Source organism: Tupaia chinensis, unplaced genomic scaffold (genome assembly GCF_000334495.1).
Source record: "Tupaia chinensis unplaced genomic scaffold, TupChi_1.0 Scaffold000346_1, whole genome shotgun sequence".
Lineage (NCBI taxonomy): Eukaryota > Metazoa > Chordata > Mammalia > Scandentia > Tupaiidae > Tupaia > Tupaia belangeri.
Window position 1 is genome coordinate 6556153 of NW_006159840.1, and position 10952 is coordinate 6567104.

General features: G+C 50.6%; 1 protein-coding gene across 1 annotated transcript; it reads right to left on the reverse strand.

Moving 5' to 3' along the window:
- Window positions 1–6003: 6003 nt before the first annotated feature.
- On the reverse strand, window positions 6004–7902 carry MPC1 (mitochondrial pyruvate carrier 1). The gene is made up of 3 exons (XM_006152263.3): window positions 7777–7902; window positions 6760–6892; window positions 6004–6526 (listed from the first exon to the last, which is right to left on the reverse strand). Exons 1-3 carry the CDS (start codon window positions 7817–7819, stop codon window positions 6502–6504), a joined length of 201 nt encoding a protein of 66 aa, XP_006152325.1. The 5' UTR covers window positions 7820–7902; the 3' UTR covers window positions 6004–6501.
- Between the last annotated feature and the right edge of the window lie 3050 nt (window positions 7903–10952).

Consider the following 10952-nt stretch of genomic DNA (forward strand, 5'->3'; position numbering starts at 1 on the left):
GTTAGACCTACAGCGGGCAGGGCACAGACACCAACATGCCAGCCACGCAGCTGGAGTCTGATCTAACAGTGCCCTCTCTCCTCCGGGCAGAAGTAAGATACTGCAGAGGAAAGGCCCTGCTGCGCCTCCCGCTGTGTCTGTCAAACCAGGCCGTCTCCACCTCCCCCGCTCTTGGCAGAAACCGCTCTGCAGAGATGATGTTGCTGTTACAAACCGAGCAGATCTGGTTGTGTAGAACCCCTAGATTTTTCTGTTTTTTCAGGGGGTGGGGGAGAGATTTTTGTTATAGGGCATGTGCACTTGCCAGAGAGACAGAGACGGAGAGACATCACCCTCTGGGGAGGATGGCCACGCTGCAATCCCTTCTCCACTCTCCTGTCAGGATTGTGGGCACGTGCGCATAAGTGCCTGGCATGAGTTTCCAGCTGCCGGGCCCAGCGCAAACCACTCCCACGTCAAAAACGTGGGAATCCAGCACCTTAACCACCATGCCACCCGCAAGCCCCTTGTTTGAGCTTTAAAGTAAATAACTAGTCACTGAAAGTCTGAGGTGGGGGGACTATTTGAGAAGTATTGTTGTTGTGCTGGAAAAGATCGGGCCGCCAGGAAAGTCATGGCTGTTTTCTGTTATTCTATGAGAAAACGAGCCATGACTACTTTTCTGACAGCCTGTGTGTGTGTGTGTGTGTGTGTGTGTGTGTGAAAAGAAGTCTGCGTTTTGATTTAGAGTGCAGAGATTCCAGAGAAGCCCCTAAAGAGCTTGTGTGTGCATCTGAGCCTTTGCTCATGTTTGGGAACCCTGAGACACAGCTGGTCTCCTTCGACTCGCCCCCAGGAGCACGGACACTGCTCACGCAAGGTCGGGAACGTGGGCGAACTCTCTGCCCACAGGTGGAGGTTCGGTGTGAAAGTACAGGCACTCACCGCTCAGCAGCAGGGCTATGTCCCAAGAGATGCGTCGTGAGGAGGTTTTGTCGCATGTGACCCTCACAGGCACGCGCACACTTAGCCGGCACAGCCTGTTACTCTGAGGCTGTGTGGGCCAGCCATTGCTCCTATGGGACCTCAGCTGCCGACTGACAGGTCTTTGTGCACGCACGCCTACACGGAGCATGGTTTGGCGACAGAAACTAAGTAGCAGAAGGAGCACGGGCCCGCTCAGCCCGGACTCACCGTAGCAGACTAGACCGCGCAGAGTGGAGGCACTGAGCCAGATGGTAGAGGTGGTCAAACCATCTCCCGTAGCTGAGAGTGGTAGCCGGAAGTATCACCTTCTAAGAATGAACCGCTGTGAGAATGCCAAATCCTTCCCAGCGAACATAAAAATAAACAGGCAGGCACCATGGCCTGCTGGTAAAGGCAGCCAGATCCCACATGGCTGATCCCTCAGTTCAAATCCTGGTGGGTTGAGAAATACTCCAAGCGCCTAAAATCATGAAGGAGGGACTTTGAGAAGAGGTGGTGTGCACCGCACCCAGGGTGGGTGCTCGCCTCTCCTCCTTTCTCCGTCTCCTTGGTAAGTGCACAGGCCCTCTGCCCCCGGAAGAAACAACTGTACTGAATTCTGTGCAGTCGAAGTGCACAACGAAGAGAGCAAAGGTTGCTGCAAGTGAGCTGAGGACTATTGCATGGCGCTCAGACACGCAGGAGAGGCACCCTAAGGGCCAGACTGAAGGAACGTGTTGGATGTTCACACAGCCGTGTCAGTGGTAATAATGCTGTAATTACTGGGAAACAATTTTTCTTTATATGTCTGGGTGAAGCGAGCAAGTATGAAATGTTTGGGTTATCCGAAATACCGCCATCCAGGATGAGAACAGAGTTGTGCAATTACAAACTGAAGACATGAAGGAGACGCTGACAGTGAAGTGGGAGCGCCCACGAGGACTGGTGACGGAAACTCCACTTTTGGCACTGCTCAGCAAAGTGGCCAGCACAGGCCCAGCAGCACAGCCCGTGCTGCCCTGGCTCCTGCAGACGGGCGGAGCTCCCTGGAGGAAGGGGCAGGGGGCAGGGGCGTCTTGCACCAGGAAGCACGAAGCCTCTGAAGATACACTGGATCACAGCCCAAGGACAGCCCTGGGAGGCTCCCAGAGGCCAAGGCACAACACTGGAGCCCAAAGGAGCATCTGCTGCGGTTGGGAGAGCATTCGCTCTGGTACCCACGAGCCCATCATGTTGGAAACAGGACACCTTCCCATCCTCTGCTGTGACTGAAGCAGCTGCTGACCAATTCCCCACATTCACACCGGGAGGCAGGGGGCCTGCATGCTGTCCTGAGTCTGTACACGGCGAACAGGTACAGTCGGCGGAGTAAAGTCCTCTACCTATGCCCGCTGGACAGCCCGAAGTAGAAAATCACTAGTGGGGTTACCAGTGTAGGGGGACTGTCTGTCGTGGCTGAAATACTATTGCATCCCTAGGACAGTTGGGCCCTGAGGAGTACCTGGGGAGAAAAGCCGCAATTTACCAAGGCCAGGAGCACAGCAGGGCCAGGACCTGTCAGCCAGTGATGTCACAGACATGCCCGCCTGCAGGACACTGACCTGCAGCTGGTCCAGGAGTAGCTAGTCCTCCCGTTACTTTCTGTGGCTACTGTCACAGCCACCGACATCAAAACGGCAGAACCATGGGTGTCCCATGTGACCTGCACAGCTGCCTGGGGTGAGCATAAGGACCCGGGGTCACCCTCTGTCCTGTCCATGCTCCCCGGACACTGCCGAGGCTGGGAGTGAGCTAGAACTCACTCTGGTCTAGACCTGTAAGCAGAAATGATTACTGGGAGGCCATCGGGCGTCTCCTCGGCCATCCGCTCTCATCAAGTGTCCGTGGGTGTTCTACCACGCGTGTGCTTTCTCTGCACGTCTGTCTGCTCTCTTGTGAGGTACCCCAGATAGCATCCAGGGCATCCAAGTAACAATACCACTGGCCCAGCCTGAGGTTCAGGTGGCAGAACCTCCCAGTCACTAGACGTGTGGGGAGAGAGTTGACAACGGACAACCTTGACATGAGCCAACTGTGGTCAGGGTGAATCATCAAAGGAAGGCCACAGATTTCGCCACTGCTTCCCCGCTGGCAGCTCCCGCCCGCACACAGCCTGTGGGGCCTGATCTCACAGCACCAGGACCCACTGCCAGGGTGCAAAGTCTGGGCTGTGCAGAAAGTCCTTCGCAGCTGTCACCTCTGCCCCAGCGTTCACTAGAACAGTGGAAGGAACTGCCTTTGGAGCAGAAACCAGCACGGACCTCAGTGTCAACAGTGGGTAACAGCTTCATCTGGGGTTAGCCACAGTTCATCTGGTCTTCGTGTTTCAGTAATTGAAGCGAAGACTATTTTGAATCCTTGAGACTTATTTTTAGAGAGACTGTCATTAAGATTGTCATTAAACAGTAATACCGATTTTTAAATACCGATTACTCGGCTTTTAAAGTAACCACATCTGGCATCACCCCAACCCTTGTGTTTTCACAAGCCGGTCTTAAATGTGACGCTGTCTCCAGCAGAGCTCCCTGGAACACACTCCGAACCCCAGGGGATGGCTACTGGGACTGTGCAGGGCAGACCTGATTCCAGTCCCTACCGTTCAACACTAGGATGCAGCAGGACCAGCAGTTCTGAGAATGCACTTCATGTCTCTAGAAGACAAAGTTCTGGAAAGTCCCCAGGAGAAACAGCAGCGTGGGCTTGGCCAGGGCCTGGTGTCAGCGCTGCCCAAGGGGCCTTCCACCTCTAGTCAGGGAGCATGGGATCGAGACACCTGCCAGTCTTCGCTGGGTAAGTACTTGCTGAGGGACACTTGCCAGGAGTTCTGAGTGTCGTTTTAGCTAACAGTTGCCACTGGGTACAGCACACAGCCTGGTGGCGGCCAATGACAAACCGCTGCAGTGCTGGAGACAGCGTGGTTGATGGGTTTGGAAGCCCAGTTGACCTGAGGGCTGCACACACGCTCAGGAGCCTGGCAATGCAGGTGCATGCCCTCAGTCATGAATAAACAATCAACCTGACATTGAAGGCAACTGAATACCTGGGCAAAGCTGTGCTCTGGAACACAGCTTTCATGGCTGCTCTCAGTGCTCTGAGTTAGGAACCGCCCTCCGACAGCGGGAAACCTCATGCCCTTTTTTCCACCGTGAATCTATCCTGGCCTGTCTCTGCCTGTGCTCAGGCCTCTGCAGAGAGAGAGAGGCGATGGCTGAAGGCTCGACAGCCCTCTTGGCGGGCAGGTGCAGATCAGTCCCCCTCTGGCTGGCTCTCCCTGGGTCCAGTCAACACCCTGGCTCTGGGCTCCCTCAGGGTGCTGCGCACGGCTCCTCCTGTGTTTGCACACGCTCTAATGCACGTGTTTCCTCACGGTTCTTCCTCACCTTGGATGAAGCTTTGGCTGGCCGGACTTACCTCACACGACCCCTTGGGAGTATGACAAAAGCTGCCTGAACAGAACCAAAGCCCCAGTGCTCGTTGGGGCCTTCCGTGATCTCGTCCCCCACATCTGCCTGCATCTCTGGAGCCCTCTAGGTGTTCAGCTGGTCTGACCCGCACACGGCCATCCTTTGGGGGTGAGCGTGTCTTTCTGATGGAGGTGTGGGAAGCCACCTGCTCCTTAGTACTGGTGACCAGCAGGCATTTTGCAAGGTAATAGAAAGGAGGAACCACGAAAACTGACCAGCCAACTCCAGAGGGTCAGGCCAAGGGCACAGGAGGCTGAAGGTTTGAGTGAGCACATGTGTGTCTGAGTCGCAGGAATGTTCCTGGGGCAGCATTCCTTGTTTGCTAAGTAGGACGAATGGTTCTAACTTAGCCAGTCACGACCTTAGCAGCACTTCCTTGGGCTGACCTCGACTGCACTGTAGGTAGCTGTGGCAATGGGGTCTGAGAGCCTGGCCTGGCACTGCCCGCCAGGTCTCAGGTGCTGCGTGGTCTTGGGTGGATGTGGTGTCTGGGCCTGCCAAGTATCAGGTCTCACGACTTCTTGGCCATGTTCCCTCCTCAACAAGGCTGTGTGCAGCTCAGAGAGAGAACATGTGTGGAGTGCTTTGTACACTGCACAGCACCTTGGAAAGAAAACAGCTCTTTAGAGAGCCCAAGAGAGAGAAGAGGCACTCCTGGGGGTCTTGGCCTCCTCTGCCAGCTGCCCTCCCACTCCCCACAGGCTCCCTGATGCCCTTGCATGGCACTGCCAGAACAGGGGACCATGTGCATGTTCAGGTCAAACTTTCTCAAGACCCCACTCCAACTACAGAATAGCCCATGAGCTAGGGCTGTGTTCTCGGGTCTGTGGTCAGACCCTTGGGGCAGCTTCTGGCAGGCTTTCCCTCTTCCTGGAGCCCTGCTTGCTCTCTCCAGGGCAGCACGAGGACCTAGGGCTCAATGCGCCTTCTGGTATTACAGCTCAACAGTTTTCATCTGAGAAAATAATGCAATTCTTAAAGCATTCTAGAAATCACTTTTTAGAGATGGGAAAACCAACCCAGAACACCTCACGATAGTGGCCTGGGGTTCGGTCGTTTGTTCTTTTCTTTCCTTTTCTTTCTCAGGTGCTTGCCTCAGGGCACATGCACTTGTTGGAGACAGAAAGACAGTAGAGGGAGAGAGAAATCACCCAGCAGGGAAGATGGCCACACTAATCCCTTCTCCTCTATTTTCCTCTTGTGATTTTGGGCATGTGTGTACACACACCTGGTGTGATTTTGCCATAAGGCGGGCGCCACCACGCCCACACCTGGCGTGATTTTGAAGCTGCCGATTTGGGACTCAAACTGGGATTGGCCACGTGGGCGTCCAGTGCCTTAACCATCATACTACCCACTAGCCTGGGGTTATTTTCTAAATTTATCCAAAGAGAAAAGAATGCATTTAGGATAGTTGGGCTGTTCATACTTTCCAGAAGAAACTGGCTCTTCAGCTTTCCTTTCCCTCAGCTATTTTCAAGGAGTTCCATTTTTCTCCTATCACTGTCTTTTCAGTTCTAGTTTCCAACAAACACAGCAGGACATTTAATCGCACTCAGGTAACAAATATTTGAATCATTTATTGCATTCAGTTACAGCATTTTGATATACATACTGCATGGAAATACACAGATCGCTTTTCCAACACTGGAGTAGATTTCAGGTGTGTGGGTGGCCAGCTGTGGGGGTCCTGTGATTGTGAAAACGTTGGGACTCTGAGGGACTCTGCCGGTAGTTCCGAACTTGGCTCTTTTCGGGCTTTCATTTAGTGAGTTCCAATGGGGAGATATGGGTTACTGCAGAAGAGCCATTTCTGGAAGTTTTTACACTGATTCCATGTTTGAGCTGCCCTCCAGGGAGGGCCCAAGCTGCTCAGTACTGGCAGCTGGGGCAATGAGCAGGCCGGAGGCTCTTGCCATTGCTATAGAAATAGCGCGGTTAGTACGCATGCTCAGCGCGGCTCCTTAGCACAACTACGTGTGAGGGGATCTGTGACTCCATAGCAGTAGCTGGCAATGCTGTCCTCTCCGAGGCTTGGCTGTGTCTCCTGTGGCTACACAGAGGCCTTTTTAGACATCCTGGAAACAGACACAAGGACCACCTTGGTGAGAAGCGAAGTTTCACAGCAGCCTCAGAGGCTCGGAAGGCTTTAAGACACCCTTGCACACCCTGCATTTTATAAAGCAGTTCACGTGCACCTTCGCTCTGCCCAGCTGCACAGACACACCCAGCCCAGACCCCAGTGCCTCAGGTGAAATTTCATTTCAGTCGCCCCAGTTCCTCCAAACCCAGGGCCGCGGCAGCCACTTACTTGTGCTTGATGAGCCGTCCTCCCTGAATGAGCTGGGCCACCTCGTTGGTCGCATGGCAGGCAAACAGAAGCCAATTTCGAGGCTGCACCTTGTAGGCGAATCTCATGAACGTCAAAGAATAGCAACAGAGGGCTGCCGGAAATCGCAGAGAGAAGCTGTAACTCGTGGTTTAGAAAACTGAGTGTGGAGGGGGCCACAGGGTGACAGTCCACTGCCTTCAAAACATACACACACAAAACCTGTCCTGCTAAGTCCTGTGATAGCTGATAAAAGTACACGCCTCCATGACCGGGAGGCTGCATGCCCAGCATGTTTCTATTTATGAAATATGTGAGGTGCATATCAGTAAGAATAGGCTGGGATTTGTTCCGCCATTTTTCTGTCCTCTAAATTGTTTGTAATCGGAACAGTTATTCCCTTAGCCATAGTTTTATATTCAGACACAGGGTTTCACATAACCCTGACAACTTTCCCAAATACAGTTGATGGCAGAACCTCTTAGAACAGTCAAGATGCACATGCTCCTGTTGGATGTACTAGAACTGAAAGGGAAGTGGGATGCTAATATTTCCTGGATAGTTACTTCGAATTAACCCTGCTTCTTCCCCATCAGAGGAGGGGACGCTCCTTGATGCCATCCTATTCTTCATGTGAGTTTTTCTTTTTCGTGTGTAAGAGGGCATGTGCTCTTGCCAGAGACACACAGAGACAGGAAGGAGGGAGAACGCATCCCTTGACGGGATGTGGTCACATGGCAACCCTTCCTCCTCTGATTCTCCATCCTGGTAAGATTTGGGCATCCACATACATGCACCTGATGTGTTCTTCAAGCCACCAGGGCCCAGATTCATACCGTGCAGTCGGTCATGTGGGATCCAGCTCCCAACCATTTGACCCTGGCACTGGCCCTTCCTGTGACTTTCTAACCATAAAGGTAGCTGCTGCTACAAACCTAAAGGTACACAGGGGCTGCATGATGTCTAAAGTCCTCCCAGTTACCCCATTGGTACCCTTACCAAATGTCATTCGCCCACTGATAATCTCGGGAGACTTCTTCATGTCATTGATGGCCGCGATGGGCAGACCCCAGTTGGCTACAGGGCCCCAGAAGTGCTACAGAAAAATGAAAAGAGATTTAAAAAAATAAAAAGAAAAAAAAGAAGAGGAAAAGGTTCAGGCTGAACTATTACAGAGTGGCAATTTCCCTTAAATGGTAATTAATGGGTTGTTGGGAAAATCATAAGGCATTTCTGCATAGAAAAACAGAAAAATGTCACAACTTTCCCAACAACATAATAAAATGTGTGAAAATGAATGTTCATGTTTACATTTCATAGGTTTACTGGGTCAATTTATGGAGAGTCAACATTTGATTGGTCAAGTGGTTTCCTATGAATCAGCAGTTCTTACATGGTAAGCCCAGAACTAGAAAGGATTTGGCAATAAGTAAGGTCTTTACCAGTTTCCAGTTTACAACTAAATAATCTTCTCCCATCTAGAGAATTTAAAAACAAAATTATCTTCTTATACAATTCACTCCTACTATAATCTAAGCCTTATTGTTAAAACTATTCTCTGTAATATAATGCTTATCTGTCAAAACATTTTTCAAATTTTCATCATTTGTTAATAACTCTTAAAATGCAGACACTAAATTGGATAATTTTCCTTTTTTCTTTCACTTTTTTAATTGCTAGAGAGTACGTGCGCCAGCCTGAGAGAGAGACAGAGAAAAGGAGAGAGAGAAAGCATCCCCAATGGGATATAGTCACGCTGCAACGCCTTCTCCTCCATGCCTTCACCCAGTCTGGATCTGGGGCATGCATGCACATGCACCTGGAGTGTTTCTCAAGTTGCAGGTGCTAGGATTCAAACTGCATGCCTGGCCATGTGAAATTCCTTAACCACTAGGCCACGGGTTGGCCCTGAGACTCTTCCTGAAGAAAGGAACTTACTGAGGGAATTGTTTTTCAGCTTGTATGACTTATCCAGATCAAAAACTAGAAATTCTATACCCCAGGACCCAGATATTAAAACATTAAGAATATAGGAAAATACTTTTGAAGTAACAGCAAAAATGTATATTAAAGAAATGGAACGACATTTCATTCTACAACTATATTTTGGTATCCTGGAATACCAGAATTAAGCTGTGCATGTTTAACGACGGACATGTCCAATTCCTGAGGCCAAAGTGAAATAAGGTCATAGCTTTTATACCTTAAATAAAAAGTTATTTCATTAATATAGAACTTGCAAATAACATCTTAAAAATGAAAAACAACTACATATTGTCAGTAAGCACTTTCTGGTTATAAGAACATTAAACAGTGAGAATGGCCCTCTCCGGACTTTTGCCTGTCAGTGTTTGAGAAATCAGTAAATTTAGACTGCAGAAGGCATTGCTGGACCTTGCCTTACTGTTATCGAGTAGGGTTGTTAATAGTCCCCAAGAAGTAGAAACCAAGGGGGATACAGAAAAATAAGTGAGAATTACATTTGGCATGACACAAGATGTTGAAAGGCCCCGGTGTAAGCCATGGGCCCAGCTTTACTGACTACAGGGGCACAGTTCCAGCGTAGCTGGAGGCACACACTCTGTAAACAGCTGGTTTAAAGGCTCTGAGATTCTGGGCTAGTCACTAGTCAGACAGCTGTATGTTAGACATTGCTGAAACTTCATCTCTCATATTTAGATGTCCTTTCTCCTACTCCCAGACCTCTGCAGGGAGAAGGAGGGTCTCCACCTCTTCCTGACGACTTACTTCTTTTCCTACCTTCCCTTTACTGGTGTCTCTTCACTTTCCACTCTCCATCACTCCACAGTGATCTTCCTTCTCGGACAGGCCTTTCTCCACTCGGCCTAGGCCCTTCTCTTTCTCCACGAAACCTGCTCCCCTCTCTGCACTGTGGTGGCCCCAGTGTCTGCGTCATCATGCATGGACTCTGAGGGCTGTCACAGGGCTGAATGGTTTTTCTGAGAGGGGCACATCAACCACTAGGTGCAAGCCTGTCTTCCCACAGCAGCCGGAGGTGACAGCGGTGTAACCCCGAAACCTAACGCACCCTAGGGGCTTCTGGGTCAGTGATGGCACTGGAGTGTAGATGCGTGTGTCAGCTGTAGGTCGGAGCGCTGCCAGTGGAGCACACACAGGCCCTGAGGAGCGTTCGCACTGCGCTCCCCTAGCCTGCTGTGGGTGAAGTGGAAAGCACCTTTCCTCCATTGTAAACTCTTACGTGTGGCCAAAAGGCAGTTCAAACTGAAGCAAGCAGCAAATGCCACCATGGGAAAGAGGGCCAGCGACAGGGAAAAATCTTCACCTTCTTTCCCCTTTTCCTTTCATCCGTCGTCAGGTACTTTTTCTTTTTCACTCATGACATAGCATGTGCACACACGCACACAAGGGTGACAGAGAGGGACAAGCACCCTCCACAGGGCCTGATCACATCATGATGCCTGCCTCATGTCCTTGGACATGTGCCCAGTGTGTTCAGGCTGACCCAGTCAGGAATTTGAACCTCGGTCGCTGCGTGGGATCCAGCTTCTCATGAGTGGTGCGTTCCCACCGTACCATGGGCGACCCTTGCTCTGCCCTGACTGTTACCAAGGAAGCCATTATATGCTCCTTTTTTCCCCGTTTTTAAACATTTACTTATTTGTCTATTTATTTGTTGTGATTTCCAAGCCATTGGGTCTGGGACTTGAACCACAGTCAACCATGTAGGAATCCAGTGCACCAGCCACTACACCATCTTCTGGCCTATATACGCACACTCCTTCCCAAGCCCAGGAGCAGGGAAGCAGCCCAGCACTGCCCGCAGCCCGCCCCTTGATGGCTGCCTCCTGCAGCACACACACACACTCATCTGTTCCGTGACTGTCAGCGCGGAAAGGCTACGAAAGCACAAACGTATAGAAACAACTCTTACCGTACTGTTTTGTGAGGAATCACCGAGGTTCGGGCAGGAGAGGCATGTGGGAGGGAAAAAAGAAGGTCAGATGCTTTCAAAGATTTTGGTTCTGTTAAGTTACTTAACCTCACCTCTACTCAAATTTCAAGTTTTAGCAACAGGGCTCCAAGGTTAACACCGTGCATTCTTTTATTTATTTATTTATTTATTTTTGAGAAGATGAAGTAATATTTCTAAAAACAAGCTTGACCAAGTGAAACCAGATCTTAATTTTATGAAA